The sequence below is a fragment of the Vipera berus genome (genome assembly GCF_964194415.1).
Source record: "Vipera berus genome assembly, chromosome: 2".
Classification (NCBI taxonomy): domain Eukaryota; kingdom Metazoa; phylum Chordata; class Lepidosauria; order Squamata; family Viperidae; genus Vipera; species Vipera berus.
In genome coordinates this window covers 267764483-267781904 of record NC_138203.1, presented here as the reverse complement: position 1 = coordinate 267781904, position 17422 = coordinate 267764483, and the positions used below count along the sequence as shown (strand labels likewise).

Below are 17422 nucleotides of genomic sequence, written 5' to 3'. Positions count from 1 at the left end.
CGCCCCAGACGCTTAATGGACCCTCTCGGGTTCCAGGCAGCGCTGGGATCCCCACCTGCCTCCGTCGCTCACAGCTCGGCAGATGCCTTAGTGGAAGCCTGGGAAAGGGCAGCCACTGAGGCACTGGACCGAGTTGTACCCCTGCGGCCCCTGACCCGGTGCAGATCCCATCGAGCTCCATGGTTCTCCGCGGAGCTCCGGGAGATGAAGCGTCGGAAACGGGGCCTAGAGAGCTGCTGGAGGTCCAGCCGATCCGAATCCGACCGGTTGCGGTTAAGAACCTATATTAGGTCTTATCTCGCAGCGATGAGGGCAGCGAGGTGCAATTACTTCTCTGCCCTCATCGCGTCCGCAGATAATCGCCCGGCCGCCCTGTTTAGGGTGACTCGCTCCCTCCTTAATCAGGAGGTGAGGGAGGATCCCTTGCAGGGTCGTGCCGAGGAGTTTGGTCAACATCTGTCGGATAAAATCGCTCGGATTCGGACCGGTTTGGACTCCAGCTGGGCAGAGTCTGACGATCAGGACACGGGCGGTCTTGTAAATGTTATCTGGGAGGAGTTTGATTCTGTGACCCCTGATGAAGTGGACAGGATTATGGGGAGGTTGAGCTCCACCACATGTTTATTGGATCCGTGCCCTTCCTGGCTGGTTTATGCAGCCAGGGAGAGGACACGAGGCTGGTTCCAGGCGGTGATATCTGCTTCTTTGAGTGAGGGTAATTTCCCCACCGTCTTGAAGGAGGCGGTGGTGAGACCTCTCCTCAAGAAGCCTGCCTTGGACCCAGCTGTCTTGAACAACTTTCGTCCAGTCTCCAACCTTCGCTTTCTTGCGAAGGTTGTTGAGAGTGTGGTGGCGCATCAGCTCCCTCTGGTCCTGGATGAAGCGGATTATCTGGACCCGTACCAATCGGGTTTCAGGCCCGGGTACAGCACGGAGACGGCATTGGTCGCTCTGGTGAATGATCTCTGGAGGGCCCGGGATAGGGGATATTCCTCTGTCCTGGTCCTATTAGACCTCTCGGCGGCTTTCGATACCATCGACCATGGTATCCTGCTGCGGCGTCTCAGGGGATTGGGAGTGGGAGGCACAGTTCTTCGGTGGTTCTCCTCCTATCTCCTGGGACGTTCGCAGTCGGTGTTGGCAGGGGGGCAGAGATCGGCCCCTAGGTCTCTCGTTTGTGGAGTTCCTCAGGGTTCGGTTCTCTCGCCTCTCCTGTTCAACATCTACATGAAACCGCTGGGTGAGATCATTCGTGGTTTTGGAGTTGGGTATCATCAATATGCTGATGATACCCAACTTTTCATTTCGACCCCAAACCACCCCAGTGATGCCCTCGCTGTGATGTCCCGTTGCCTGGAGGCGGTTCGGGTCTGGATGGGGAGGAACAGACTTCAACTCAACCCTGACAAGACTGAGTGGCTGTACATTCCGGCATCCCGGGACATTCAAAACGTTCCTTCACTTTCTATGGGGGGTGAGTCTTTACCCCCTGTAGATAGGGCTCGCAACTTGGGAGTCCTCCTGGATGCACGACTTACCTTAGAAGATCATGTAGTAGCCGTGACCAGGGGGGCTTTCGCACAGGTTCGCCTGGTGCGGCAGTTGCAGCCCTACCTAGACCGGGATGCCCTGTGTACGGTCACTCATGCGCTCGTGACCTCTCGTCTTGACTATTGCAATGCTCTCTACATGGGGCTTCCCTTGAAGACCACTCGGAGGCTCCAACTGGTACAGAATGCGGCCGCGAGAGTTGTCTTGGGAGTTTCCCGGTACTCCCATGTTACACCTTTGCTCCGCGAGCTGCATTGGTTACCAGTTGTCTTCCGGGTGAGGTTCAAGGTCTTAGTGATGGTGTTTAAGTCCTTACATGGCATGGGTCCGGAATACCTCGGGGACCACCTGCTGCCGGCGTCAACTCCCCTCCGCCCCGTGCGTTCCCACAGAGAGGGCCTCCTCAGGGTGCCTCCAGTCAGAGAATGTCGGCTGGTGGCCCCCAGGGGGAGGGCCTTCTCTGTGGGCGCTCCGGCTTTGTGGAACCAGCTGCCGGTTGAGCTCCGGATGGCACCGGATCTCCGCTCCTTCCGGCGCGGGTTAAAGACCCATTTATTTGAACAAGCTGGCCTGGCCTGATGGGGAATCACTTAGGGTTTTAATATTTATATATATATATATATTATTGTTTTTATTGTGGGCAATAATTTAATTCTTTTTTAACTTTTGTACTTTTGTAGTTTTAAGATATGCCCTGTTCACCGCCCTGAGTCCTTCGGGAGAAGGGCGGTATAAAAATTTAATTAAATATAAATATATATAAATATAAACTGCATCAGGCTGCTTTTAGTGACGCTATCGTCCTCGGGCCGTTTTGGCGGCGGAGAGGGCGATTGAGAGTTATCCCAGCGGCGATGATGTTTGCTGTGCTGCCTCGGACCGCTTGTGTTGGCAACGGCGTCTTTGGACCGCTTCAATGGAGCAACAGGCGGTCTTTATACCGCTTTTGGACCGTTTTAACGGCGGTGACGCTTTTAGACCATTTCTTCCATTTTGGCCCGTCTATCCTTCTGCCTGAATATATAACTTTGTCTGCCTCCCCCTCTCCCCTTTGGATTTGGTCGGTCCTGGGTACCAGCCATGGTGGGAGAGTGGCTGACTTTTACATCTGCAGCCCCATAGAGGTGGGAGCTCTATGGGGCATGCCTACCCAGAGTATATCTTTGACCACCCCCAGGTACAGAGTTGCAACCTGCCGTGAGAGGGCGGGGGTGACCTGTTTACTGGGGCACCCAGCTAAGTGGCAGTGTAGCTGGGTGTGGATCCAGATATTTTCTTTTCCGGCCTTCGACCCTCCTATGGACATGATCATCTACGGGACTGCCTATTCTGGACTTGCTGGACTAACATGCGACAATATACTAGCACGGACTTGCTCGCCCTCAGGGGTGCCCCCCTCGCCTGGGTGCGACCCGCCTCTTTAAATTCTAACCTCGATGAAGGGCCCGAGCCTTGGGTCTCTGAGAGTTGGCTGGGCAGGGGCAGGCAACATAAATTTAATAAGAGGCCCCTGATTATGTTCTTATCAAAAAAATTTACGGGGTTGGGGAGAGGGGTGGGAGATAGGGGTTGTCTGGCTTTGGGGGGCGGCCAATCAACCATAGTTCGGGCCAGACTTGGGTCTGACCGCGCGGGGGGAGAACGAGGGGTCGTTGTCTCCGGGGCTCATGAGCGGGTCGTGGGATTACCAATTCCCACGACGGGGAATGGCAGCAGGCGGATAGACAGGGGGCCATATCGTTACCGGGAGGGCCGTCTCCGCTATTTGCAAGCGGTGGGGCGCTCCGACCCTCTGCTTCTTTCCCGAGGTTCCGGGAGCGTGGATGTGCAGCCTCCTGAGCTCCGGCTGGTGTACCTGAATGCCAGGTCCGTGGTTAACAAAGCTCCCCTTGTTAGGGATTTAGTTGAGGGTGAGCATGCGGACCTGGCCTGCATCACGGAGACTTGGTTGGGCCCAGAGGGTGGGGTCCCTTTGGTTGACCTTTGCCCACCAGGCTTCCGGGTGCTACACCAGCCTCGAGCTCAGGGTAGGGGTGGGGGTGTGGCGGTGATCGTTAGGGAGACCTTATGTCCGCGGGAGACCACCGTTCCTCAGATAGTCGGGTGTGAGTCTCTCTTTATGAGATTTGGCTCTGGGGCGCAGTTGGGCTTGCTGCTCGTGTACATTTCGCCTAGTCGCGTAGCGGCAGCCCTGCCCGAGCTGCTCGATATCCTCTCGGGGTTGGTGGTTGAGTTCCCCAAACTTATAGTTTTGGGAGACGTCAACCTACCATCCCTGGGAGGTTCATCTGAGCTTGCTCGGGAGTTCATGGCTTCCATGACGGCCATGGACCTGACGCAGGTAATTTCTGAACCAACTCATGAGGGAGGCCACACCCTTGACCTGATTTTCTTATCTGGACGGTGGTTGGATGATCTTGGTGGGGGCTTTCCATTTATTATGCCCCTGTCATGGACCGATCATCACCTCCTGCGGCTGGTCTTCCATTTTGCCACCCCCCGCCGTGGGGGTATGGAGCCAACTAGATGGTACCGCCCCAGACGCCTAATGGATCCTGATAGATTCCAAGCGGCGCTGGGGTCCCCACCTGCCTCCATTGCTCACAGCTCGGCGGATGCCTTAGTGGAAGCCTGGGAAAGGGCAGCCACTGAGGCACTCGACCGGGTTGTACCCTTGCGGCCCCTGACCCGGCGCAGATCCCAGCGAGCTCCATGGTTCTCCGCGGAGCTCCGGGAGATGAAGCGTCGGAAACGGGGCCTAGAGAGCTGCTGGAGGTCCAGCCGATCTGAATCCGACCGATTGCGGTTAAGAACCTACATTAGGTCTTATCTCGCTGCGATGAGGGAGGCGAGGTGTAATTACTTCTCCACCCTCATCGCGTCCGCAGATAATCGCCCGGCCGCCTTGTTTAGGGTGACTCGCTCCCTTCTTAATCAGGAGGTGAGGGAGGATCCCTTGCAGGGTCGTGCCGAGGAGTTTAGTCAACATCTGTCGGATAAAATCGCTCGGATTCGGACCGGTTTGGACTCCAGCTGGGCAGAGTCTGGCGATCAGGACGCGGGCGGTCTTGTCAATGTTATCTGGGAGGAGTTTGATTCTGTGACCCCTGATGAAGTGGACAGGATTATGGGGAAGCTGAGTTCCACCACATGTTTATTGGACCCGTGCCCTTCCTGGCTGGTTTATGCAGCTAGGGAGAGGACACAAGGCTGGCTCCAGGCGGTTATATCTGCTTCTTTGAGCGAGGGTTATTTCCCCACCATCTTGAAGGAGGCGGTGGTGAGACCTCTCCTCAAGAAGCCTGCCTTAGACCCAGCTGTATTGAACAACTTTCGTCCAGTCTCCAACCTTCGCTTTCTTGCGAAGGTTGTTGAGAGTGTGGTGGCGCATCAGCTCCCTCTGGTCCTGGATGAAGCGGATTATCTGGACCCTTACCAATCGGGTTTCAGGCCCGGGCACAGCACGGAGACGGCATTGGTCGCTCTGGTGAATGATCTCTGGAGGGCTCGGGATAGGGGATATTCCTCTGTCCTAGTCCTATTAGACCTCTCGGCGGCTTTCGATACCATCGACCATGGTATCCTGCTGCGGCGTCTCAGGGGATTGGGAGTGGGAGGCACGGTTTTTCAGTGGTTCTCCTCCTATCTCCTGGGACGCTCGCAGTCGGTGTTGGCAGGGGGGCAGAGGTCGACCCCTAGGACTCTCGCTTGTGGAGTTCCTCAGGGGTCGGTCCTCTCGCCTCTCCTGTTCAACATCTATATGAAACCGCTGGGTGAGATCATTCGTGGTTTTGGAGTTGGGTATCATCAATATGCTGATGATACCCAACTTTTTATTTCGACCCCAAACCACCCCAGTGATGCCCTCGCTGTGATGTCCCGTTGCCTGGAGGCGGTTCGGGTCTGGATGGGGAGGAACAGACTTCAACTCAACCCTGACAAGACTGAGTGGCTGTACATTCCGGCTTCCCGGGACACCTGGGATGTTCCATCTCTTTCTATGGGGGGTGAGCTTTTGCCCCCTGTGGATAGGGCTCGCAACTTGGGAGTCCTCCTAGATTCACGACTCACTTTGGAGGATCATATAGTGGCCGTGACTAGGGGGGCTTTTGCCCAGGTTCGCCTAGTGCGCCAGTTGCGGCCCTATCTGGACCGGGAGGCCTTATGTACGGTCACTCATGCGCTCGTGACCTCTCGCCTAGACTACTGTAATGCTCTCTACATGGGACTTCCCTTGAAGACTACTCGGAGGCTCCAACTGGTACAGAATGCGGCCGCGAGAGTTGTCTTGGGAGTTTCCCGGTACTCCCATGTAACACCTTTGCTCCGTGAGCTGCATTGGTTACCAGTTGTCTTCCGGGTAAGGTTCAAGGTTTTGGTTATGATCTTTAAGTCCCTACATGGCATGGGTCCGCGATACCTCGAGGACCACCTGCTGCCGGCGTCGATTCCCCTCCGCCCTTTGCGCGCCCACAGAGAGGGCCTCCTCAGGGTGCCTCCTGTCAAGGAATGTCGACTGGTGGCCCCCAGGGGGAGGGCCTTCTCTGTGGGTGCTCCGGCGTTATGGAACCAACTGCCGGTTGAGCTCCGGATGGCATCAGACCTCCGATCCTTCCGTCGCGGGTTGAAGACCCATTTATTTGAACTAGCGGGTCTGGCCTGATGGGGGTACATGGGTTTTTATAGGCTTGTTTTATTATTCTTGTTTTAACTTGGGCATTGATTTAATTGTCTTTTAATGTTTGTATTGTTATTTATATTTACGCCCTGTGAACCGCCCTGAGTCCCTCTGGGAGAAGGGCGGTATAAAAATCTCAATAAATTAAATTAAATTAAATTAAATTATTTCAGTTAATCCTTTGGGTGAACAAAAAACAATGGTAGTTCAAATGATATAGTCCAGACATGTCAAACACAAGGCCCGGGGGCCGGATCCGGCCCGCAAAGTAGTTTCATGTGGCCCACGAAGCCATCCTGGAAGCAGTGAGGGAACGGCCCCCACTGCCTTGGCCCTGGCCCAGAGACCCTCCTCCTGCCAGAGACCCTCAGATCTGTCCCACTCCTGCCCAGGACCCCATAGGCACCCTTGATGCGAACGATGTAGAGCTGGCCACGCCCACCCAGTAGGCCATACGCACTCTAGCCATGCCCACCCAGTAGGCCACGCCCACCCTGGCCATACCCACCCGGCCCCCTGAGGGCAACCGCAATGCTGATGCGGCCCTCAATGAAATTGAGTTTGACACCCCTGATATAGTCATATGCTCCATTCATGACAGGCATTATTTTATCCATATTGATTTTATTCTGGAAGATTTATTTGATTAATGGATTATCACATTCTTTTATTTACAGTGTATATCAGTGGTTTGGAAATTTAACAGAAAAACTGCAGAACAGATTATGTCTTTTTATTATTTCAAAACATTTTCTAAGAATACAAGATTAGTTGGATATCCCTTTTCCACATAATGATTAGAAAAGTCCTCAGCATACAACATTTCGTTTAATGACCTTTCAAAATTACAAAGGCACATGACCATTTTTCACACTTATGACTGCAACAAATGAAATGAAGCATGTCTAACCTGACTATAAAAGCAAAGCCAGTTTTGATTGATATAAGAGAGATAAATTCTTGTGGAATCCATTTTCTTTTTCTTTTTCCATTAAAAAACACACAAAGGGATATACTGTAAATACTATTGCTTCCCTCCCAGATTCAAAAGGGTGGGGTTCACATTTTACATTACACTACAGTTTACAACATCAGTGGTTTTCTGAATAAAAAACAGGATGGATATTACATATTTTCCATCATGGCTCCAATTCTTCAAAATACCTCATTTTGACCAGGAATTCAAAATAATAGCTGGGTGCTCAGAATATACTAAGCCCTCATATGGTTGGTTGGTTTTTTGGCTTGTGTAAATTTAACCAAAGTTGGATTATTCTCTAAAACTTGGCTATTCGAGCTTGCCGGCCTGGACTGAGGGTTTTGGGTTAAGGTTTTAATTTTTAATTATTTGGGGGCTATTTAATTTTATTTTATTTTAACCTGTATATATTGTATTGTTTTAATTTGCCCTGTAAACCGCCCTGAGTCCCTCGGAAAAAGGGCGGTATAAATAAATAAATAAATAAATAAATAAATAAATAAATCACAAATGGTTTATTCTGACAGCATACCAACACTTTCCCCCCCTTCTGTTCAATTGTATCTGATTCTTGGAGAAGGACTGAACAAGTCCCTATAGTTTTATTGACAAAGTTTATCAGAAGTGGTTCACCACTGCCTCCTTCCTAGAGCTAAGGGACTGGCCCAAGGTCGCCCAGCTGGCTTTGTGTCCAAGGTAGGAGTAAAACTCATGGTCTCTCAATGTCTAGCCTGAGGCCTTAACTACTACACCAGGGGTGTCAAACTCAATTTCATTGAGGGCCGCATCAGCATTGCGGTTGCCCTCAAGGGGCCGGGTGGGTATGGCCAGGGTGGGTGTGGCCTACTGGGTGGGCGTGGCTAGAGTGCGTATGACCTACTGGGTGGGCATGGCCAGCTCTACATCGTTTGCATCAAGGGTGCCTATGGGGGCCTGGGCAGGAATGGGGCAGATCTGAGGGTCTCTGGCAGAAGGAGGGTCTCTGGGCCAGGGCCAAGGCATCGGGGGCCGTTCCCTCACTGTTTCCAGGATGGCTTCGCGGGCCGCATGAAACCACTTCGCGGGCCGGATCTGGCCCCCGGGCCTTGTGTTTGACATGTCTGTACTACTCTAAACCGGCTCTTACACCAAGATCTGTAAGGATTAGTACAGGTGGACCTCGACTTTCTGCAAATTTCTCTTGCTAAGTGAGGCAGTTGTTAAGTGAGTTTTGTCCTATTTAACGACTTTTCTTGCCACAGTTATTAAGCAAATCACTGCAGTTGTTAAGTTAGTAACACAGTTGTCAACAGCATCTGGCTTCCCCATCAACTTTGCTTGTCAGAAGGTCTCACAAGGGGATCACACGATCCCGGGATGCTACAACTGTCATAACTATGAACCGGGTGCCAGGCATCTGAATTTTGATCATGTGACCGTAGGGAGATTGCAACAGTCATAAGTGTGAAAAATGGTCATAAGTCGCTTTTTTCTGTGCTGTTGTAACTTTGAAGGGTCACTAAAAAAACCTCTTCTAAGTTGAGGACCACCTTTGTCTTTCACACTGCTGGAAGCAAGTAAAAGTGGATTGTATTGCCTGTGTGTAAAATTCTGTTCTTTAAGGTTTATGATATAGAACTTTTAAGAGATAACCAGGCCTAGGGCTTAGGTAGGAGCTGTGGCTGAATCAATACATTGGTTACGCTAATTTGTGATTGTTGAATTTGTTTTTACCTCTGCTGCTGTTTTTTGTCTGTTTTTTTATACTTCCTTTAATATCATTAGCTACCCAGAGTCATGAATTTCAGGTAGGTAGAAAGGAAGAAGGAATGAATCACTGCAAATGTAAAAAATACATTCCTGTTGAGGGGATTTTATTATGCTTAAGGCTGATATTAATAATATTGATATTAGTAGTGATACCATATATATATATATGTATATTTGTTTATGTGCAAGCAGCTTTATAGATGCTTTATATTGGGAAATTAAGTTATATAAAAGCAAATATTTCATGCTTTAGGTACAGGTGATTGCTTACATGAAAACAGCAAGGTAAGGGGTTACGGATGGAGCCTGGATTGCTTTGTATGAGTCATCATCTAGGAATTATTTTTCTGTACCTTTTGGTTCCTAGTACTGTTGGAAGAAAGGTCTTCATCGTGGTTCAATCCAAGCTGGGAATAAACATGGCAACTGCTTTGGGAAGAAGGTTGTAGTTTATTGGCGAGGAGACCCAGACAGGAAGATGGTCTGGCAGGAAAAAAAGGACTGAACACATGTAGGGAGTGGGTTTTTATACCCTCTGGAGCCTTTTGTTTGGAGCTGCTTCCTGTTCCTGTTTGAGGCCATTTCCTGTGTCATGTATTCTGAGCTGAGTCTGGGTTTGCCCTTCTGGTATTCTGATGGTGATGGGTTAGTCCTATTATGTCCAAAGGTCATATCCTGCTTCCCTGGGGCTGGGGTATGTAGATTTTAGGTGTCTTTGTCTTTTTAATCTCTCAGCTGGGGGCCTGCAACCTTCCTGGTTTTACATCTGCATTGTACAGAACTGGTTTCTGCTTGGGGGAGAGAGACCTGGGGCTATCAAGAAAAACTGGGCATGCTTTCCTGCATCTTTAAGATCCTTTTGAAGAAATATATTTTTCTGCCCTTTTAATATTTCCTTCTCTGGGGGGCTGACTTCCCACAGCACCAAGACCCGGGTCTTTGTCTTTGTTCTGGAAAGGTATAAAAGGTGGAAGATATCTTTCCTGGTTGTTGCCTTCATCTCTCTACCAGCCACAAAGAGAGATGTGGCCACCCAACTCTATTTTGATCAAAATAAAAGTGGTTTGCTTGTTGAAACCTCGACTCAAGAGTTTCTTTGGCTTTTTTTAAATTCCTGAGTAAGGCTGGGGCAATTGTGAGGCCAAGTGTAAAACCTTACACTGTAATTATATGCATTTGCCTGAGAGCAGAGGGATTTCCGCATTGAAAGAAATATAAAACTTCATCTCTAACACTGCCAACCTAATGAGGGTGATAATGATGATGAGGTATTAGCTAATCTAATTATGGGTATGAGTCTAAATTGACTGCAAAAAAGCATATTCAGGGGAAACATTAAACGTGTAAACAAAATTTGATGAAAAATGTAAAGGGTCCATTATTTCTTTTAACGAAGTATCGGGTTTCCCCTCTCAAAAGGATCTGAATTAGAAATTTGCACGAAAATTGTACGGCTTTTGGTTTAGGGCTGGAAAAAAAAAATCCGGGGTCACTTGGCATCTCTGCTGCCACCCACCGGTCGTTCGGATTTTGCAGCCCAGATCTGGCAATTTACTTTTAGGGTGGCAGTCGCAGCCTACGGCGGTTCCCATACTATTAACAATAATGTTTCCTATGAATGGCATCCACTTCCGCTGTGCGGAGACAAAAAACGGATTGCAGAAAACTCCGGTAAGAGAGGCTAGCCTTGAAAAGCAACTCTATGGTTATCCTCCTGGGGCATGAGAACACTCTCTAGCCTGGCGTTTCCCCTCTCTGTGATCTTTTTCCCCCTGGGTCTTTCATTGGTTCTGGGACAAGCGGGGAGAAGGGCAGACCGTTTACTCTCCGTCTTCCAGGACTCGAATGGTCCAATCGAGAGAAGGAAGGCTTTTAAGCGGCAGCGGAGTGGACGAATGAAAACCCTTCCTGCCGAGAGAGGTGGGGCGTGTCCAGAAAGAGCGGTCGCCCTCCTTCGTTTTTAGGGTTGCTCGGAGGAGGGGGGGGTGCAAGGAAGGTAATTTCCCCCTATCTCCTTTTCCCCCCTGATTTTAGCTGAGATCTCCTTCACCGGTTTCCCGCAAGTTAAGTCGGGAAAGGGCTGCTGCGGCTTTAAGGCTTAAAGGGCCATGCCTCTTAAAAAAAGTTGGCTGCCCAATAAGGTGGGAGGAGGGGGGAAAAACAGGAATTGGGGGCATCGCCAAGATCGGGGAAAGGATTAATGCCAGGAAGGGAAAACGGCGAATCGGATCTATAAAGCGAAGTGGGGCAGGTTTCCACTCTGCAGGAGAATATTTCCTTTCTTTATTGCAGGATGGAACAAACTCAGTTACTGGAGTGGGACGGAGAAGGCGATTCTACTGATGGGTCTGATGCTGCAGGGGAGACCCCTAAACCGGTGGGGCGCTTGCATCTGCTGAGCAGCAAGTACGGCCCTGAGAAAGGTAAGGCCTTCTGGACCTGTGGTCTTCCTTAGAGCTACAGGTGACCTAGCGGCTAGACAAGTCCCAGATTCTCCAAAGCACCCCCAAGGCAAGAGAAGAAACGATGGATGGAAACTAGTCAAGGAAGGAAGCAACTTGGAATTAAGGAGAAACTTCCTAACAGTGAGAACAATTAAACAGTGAAACAGCTTTGCCTTCAGAAGTTGTTGGGTGCTTCATCACTGGAGGTTTTTAAGAGCAACCACTTGTCTGTAACGGTATGGGCTCCTGCTTGAGCAGGGGTTTGGACTAGATGACCTCCAGGGTCCCTTCCAGCTCCATTCTGATTGATCACTCCAGATTCATATTTACTGATATCGTAGCGTATTTTTGCTATAGAGTGTGCTTCCTTCCTAAGCCACGGTCTATTAAAAAGACTGGTATGTTTACAATATCAGTGTGTTCTGTGCATATTTGCTTGTTGCTATTTTGCATGAATGATGGGTTCTTAATATTCTCTCTGCTTGCTTCACTTCCTGTAGATGTTTCATTTCCAGGCTACATAAGTTCATCAAGGTGTGGGGGAGTAGTTGTAGGCTGTTTACATGCGGTAGCTTGCCTTACCAGCCTGGATAGGGTATTTTTTCTTCCTTGATTGGATGGGACATTTTTTGGGACAGCCCTGATGATGTTACCTAGTTTGGGTAATGAAACGTCTGCAAGAAAACAACCAAGCTAAGAGAGCACCAATGCTCCCTCATTTCAACCCTGAGCTACAAATATTCTCCTTTGTTGGGGACATTGTTTCTTCTTTAATTGGTCTTGTTTATCTGGAGCTGATTCTTGCTTATCTGGCTGTTGGCTAATTAGCAGGTGAGAAAAACGGATGTGGGAATTAGGGCTCTTTGCTTCTGATCTTGAACCTTGATTGCTTCCTTTCTTGAAGGTCCTTCTTGAGAGAGAGTACAGATTTTGATGCATCTCTTAAATGGTTGAACCATGAAAGTAAGAGTTTCTGTGGAGAGGAACCAACTTAAAAGTCAAGAGGGCAGCCTCAACCAAATCAAAGCCCCGCCCCCCTGTTTATGTTCATTTGCAATGCGATTTTAAAAGGGGCAGCCCTTTGGTCACATTGTTGTGGTTTTCATTTTGATTTATTTTTTCTGACCCTCCTGCAATGGAAATAAAACAGATCACCTAAAGGAGATTTTTTTTTCTTCACGTGTATTCTCTTTCTCTCTCTCTAGATTTCTGGATCTACCCTGGCGAGAACACCATTGGTCGCTTGGAAAGCTGTCACGTCTGCTTGCCTGCCAATTCTGTTTCCAAAACACATGCGGTGATCGAGGTCCCCTCCTCTCGTGGGCCCCACCTTTTGTACGATCGGGGCAGCTTGAACAGGACTCGGCGCCAGCGGGCGGCCTTGATCCCACAGGTCCGCTACAGCCTCCAAGATGGGGACACCTTGGTTTTTGGAGATGTGGGATGCCAGTACTTCATCCTGGTCCCGGATACCGATTGTGACTCCCTGGAGGAATCCATGGCAGTGCCACCCACCCAGGAAAGAGTGGAGGCCAGTGCACTGGCCATTGAGGAAACACCTGCGCCGGGCAGGAGAATAGGCTTTGGGCAAGTTCTGGTCCAGGATTCTGACAAGGAAGAGGAAGGGGAGGAAGTGATCATTGGGACAGGAAGCAACCTGCACCAGACAGCAAGAGACGGTAAGGAATCAGTGTTCAGATTGGCAGCCTCAGGATCTCTACTGCAGGTATTCCTTGACTCACAACTCTTCATTTAATGGCTGGTCGAAGTTACAACAGCACTGAAAACAGCAACCTACAACCATTTTTCACACAACCATTGCAGCATCCCCAAGGTCACATGATCAAAATTCGGATGCTTGGTAATTGATATTTATGATGGTTACAGTGTCCTGGGGGTGTCGTGGGGAAGCCAGATTCATTTAACAACCATGCCACTAACTTAACAACTGCAGAGATTTACTTAACAACTCTGGCAAGAAAGGTCGTAAAAATGGGCAAAACTCACTTAACAACTGTATCGCTTAGCAACGGAAATTTTGGGGCTCAATTGTGTTCGTAAGTCGAGGATTACCTGTATTAAATTCCTCAACTGAAACAACCAGATCTTTGAATGCAAAGTTATGCTTTGATTCTTGGGAGAGCCAAAAAACAACCGAATGTAAGACTGACTGAGAAATCAACTTTGTGGGGGTCCAGGCATTCATTTTGTCATTCTTCCCTGTAGAAAAAACATAAGAAAGTTCCTAATCTTTGTGAATTACATTTGAAAATTGAGTTGGAAAGGTTTCCCAGGAGGGTGGGGAATGTCCCAGGTCTTCATATCTTCTCTGTTTCACTTCTGTTCATGATTGAGAAAATCAATATAACGCAGACAGGAAGTTCTAGAGTTACAACCGGTCACTTAGCAACTATTTGAAGTTACAGTGGATTCTCAAAAAGGTACTTATGACCCGGTTCCACAGTCACAATGGTTGTCTCCCCCCCCCCCAATCACACAGCCATGTGATCACATTTAGGGTGTTTGGCAACCGACCCAAATTTATGGCTGTTAGCAATGTCACATGGTCACTTGGCTAATAATAATAATAATAATAATAATAATAATAATAATAATAATAATAATAATAATAATAATAATAATAATAATTAATAATAATAAAAGTTGGAAGGGCCTTGGAAGTCATCTAGTCCAACCCCTTGCTCAGGCAGGAAACCAACATGCAGACACATGACTCCAGGTATGTGGGAGTGGCTGATGGAACTTCAAATTCAGGTCATAAGTATCCCCCAGGTAGGTCCATTGTAAATTCAACAACAATAATAATGTTGGAAAGGACTTTGGAGGTCATCTAGTCCAACCCCCTGCTCAGACAGGAAACCCTATACCATTTCAGACAAATGGCTGTCCATTCTCTTCTTAAAAACTTCCAGTGTTGGAGCAACCACAGCTTCTGGAGGCAGGTTGTTCCACTGGTTAATTGTTCTGTCAGGTAGTTTCTCCTTAGTTCTAGGTTGCTTCTCTCCTTGATCAGTTTCCATCCGTTGCTTCTTGTCCTGCCTTCAGGTGCTTTGGAGAATGGCTTGACTCCCTCTTCTTTGTGGCGGCCCCTGAGATATTGGAACACTGCTATCATGTCACCCCTAGTCCTTCTCTTCGTTAAACTACACATACCCAATTCTTGTAATCATTCCTTATATGTTTTAGCCTCCAGTCCCCTACAATTTATGATGTTGTTGCTGAAAACAAGTGTTTACTTCTGTTTCCAGAAAAAACCCACCTCGCAGCGAACAGTGGATTTGCTTTATGACCACACTGTTTGCTTAATGACTGCTACAAAAAAGGTTGTAAAGTTGGGTCGGCCACATGTATTGATTTAGGGTATGGCAAAATAATGGGTCAGTCACATGATGACCTGCTTTACAACCATCGCGACTTAAGGCTGTAATTGCCAAGCTCAGTTACAGTCATAAGTCAAGGACTTGTATTTGAGAGATGGACAGCCACCATATACATTGATTTAAATTAATCTTTTAACCAGAGAAGATGCTGTTTAGACCAATTAATGTGCGTTTTCCCCAAAACATTAAGAAATATGTATAGGAAGGCAATTGATGTGGGATGAAATTTTCCTGTGGAAAATACTGGCATTTTTTCCCCTCCCACTGCCACTGCTTTAAACACCGTTAAAGTGAAAAGAATAGAAAATGCCTTAATGCTGATTTTTCTTATTTCCGTCTTTCTTCTTTATCAACAGAGTCTGGTTGCTCTAACCAAAATGGCGTAGGAGAAGGACAAACGAGTTTGGCTTCCTTCGGTGTCTTTTCTCCCTCGTCCACAGTGGTGCCTGAAAGGTAAGTCGTCATGTAGCAACTTCCTTGGGGCTAAAATCTGGAGTATTTTTGCATTTTTGAAAGGCATATAAGACAAGATTCATGTGTTATGTTAAATTATGATTTGTTACAACCATTATTTGTAGGGAGTACATAGCAGTTGTTTGGGCTCACGGAACACACTACAACATAGAACCAGGGTCTTCAAACTTGGCCCTTTTGTGACTTTTTGGACTTCAACTCCCAGAATTCCTCAGCCAGGCACGCTAGCTGAGGAATTCTGGGAGTTGAAGTCCACAAGTCACAAAAGGGCCAAGTTTGAAGATCCCTGACATAGAATAATGGGTTGGAAGGATCCTTGGAGGTCTCCTAATCCAACCCGCTGCCTGATTGGGAGACACTCAACTATTCTGGACAAATGGTTGTCCAATCTTTTTTTGAAAAACCTCCACTGATGGAGCACCCACAATTTCTTGAGGCAAGCCATTTCACTTATTAACTGTTCTCACTGTCAGAAAATTTCTTCTTAATACTATGCAGGCTTACCAACCAAAGTGCTTTGATTGAGAGAATAGGCTAAATTTAAACCTGACAAAGCACATTATAACTTAGCATGTTGTGAACATGGTCTAGAGTCTATTGTAGGAAGAGTTAGATTAATCTGTGGAAGGATGAACCTCTCCATAGTTAGTAGATAATGGAATTGTTTGTTCAGGTTCATGCGTAGCATGTTTTTGATTAAGGCATGTAAGGGTGGGCAGTGGCTGGGTGTGACTCCCTGTGTGTTAATTTTCAAGAGACCATTTTGAGGAAAATGAATGGTTTAGAAATAAAAAATATAAAATAAATAAACAAGATGCTGGATAGGCGGATGGCCTGCTTCTGCTTCACACTGCATACATTTTAGAAAAGAATTCTGTTTGAATTTTGATGAATGATTCATGACAGATAGTCCTCGACTTACAATCCTAATTGAGGCCACAATTTTAAACAGAAATCATGAGGTTGGTTGTTAAGTGAATGCCGTGGTCACTAAGCAAACCTGTTATTTACTAGAGCAGGGGTGTCCAAACTTTTTTCAAAGAGGGCCAGATTGGATGAAGTGAACATGCTGGAGGGCCGAACATTTTTCCGAACATTCTTTGAACAATTACAATTAAATGCAAATGAATTATTTTATGCCAAGTTAATTGCAAATGGCATACTTTTCATTTTATAACATAAGATCAACTGACAGCTGAGTTTTCACAATGTATTTTAAATAAATTTTAAAAAAAACTTACCTGCACTAATATGAAGGGTGAAACTGATTCAATTCAATTCTCCGTGCTATAGTGTTATGAGCCAGGCAAATGTTGGCAAATGTTATTTGCTTTGACAAGGTCAGACTCTCTGGTAACAGCTCACACACTTCCACCACTTCACAAATTCTGCTAGGCCAGGGCCCTACCTACCCCTGTCCAGCTCCCCACATCCCAGCCCATAAAATGGCTGTGAAACAGAGAATGCGCGCACGTGCACGCACACACACACACACACACACACACACAGACAGACAAACCCGCCCTTCCCTGGACGTCGCCTTCGCCCAGGGGAGCCAGAGGGCTTCGAAGCCGGGGCAGCTCCGGCGGCAAAGAAGGCGCGCCCTCGCTGCACCAGCACAGATGCCGCGCCAAGCCCGCGGCGGGGGGAGGAGCGTGGCGGTTCGGCCAGACAGGAAAAGGTGCGGGAAGCGGCCGCCGCCTGGTAACGGCGCCCGGGCTCACAACGTGGAGGCGGCGAGCAAGCACGCGCTCAGGGCGAGGCGGCCGCGGTCCGGTGAGGGAAGAGCGCCGAGGGAGTGGCTGGCCGGGCTGCACTGCTGCCGAGCAAAGCTCAGCCGGGGTGCCCGCTCTGCTCTGCCTGGCGCCAGCTCAGAGACTCCGCCCGCCAGGCCCTTCTCCCGCTCAGCCAGGCCAGGCGCGCACCGTCAGCCTCGCTGCACCGGCACAGACGCTGCGCCAAGCCTGGGGCGGGGGGGAGGAGAGCGGCGGTTCGGCCAGGCAGGAAAAGGTGCGGGAAGCGACCGCTGCCTGGTAACGGCGCCCGGGCTCACAACGTGGAGGCGGTGTAGTGGGTCGTGGCGCTGTCTCGTAGGTCAATAATTTAATTTAATTTATTAGATTTATATACCGCCCTTTCCCGAAGG

At 48.6% G+C, this 17422-nt stretch overlaps 1 protein-coding gene across 3 annotated transcripts in view; it reads left to right on the top strand.

Moving 5' to 3' along the window:
* Positions 1–10905: 10905 nt before the first annotated feature.
* MDC1 (mediator of DNA damage checkpoint 1) overlaps positions 10906–17422 on the top strand; it is a 32827-nt gene continuing 26310 nt past the window's right edge. For all 3 annotated transcript variants that reach the window (XR_014025126.1, XM_081317759.1, XM_081317758.1), the window contains exons 1-4: positions 10906–10953; positions 11250–11380; positions 12607–13080; positions 15159–15255. Coding sequence is in view for 2 of the 3 variants with exons in the window: in XM_081317759.1 (XP_081173885.1) it covers positions 11251–11380; positions 12607–13080; positions 15159–15255 (701 nt within the window). In the remaining variant the exon portion in view is untranslated. The remainder of the gene's footprint in view (positions 10954–11249; positions 11381–12606; positions 13081–15158; positions 15256–17422) is intronic.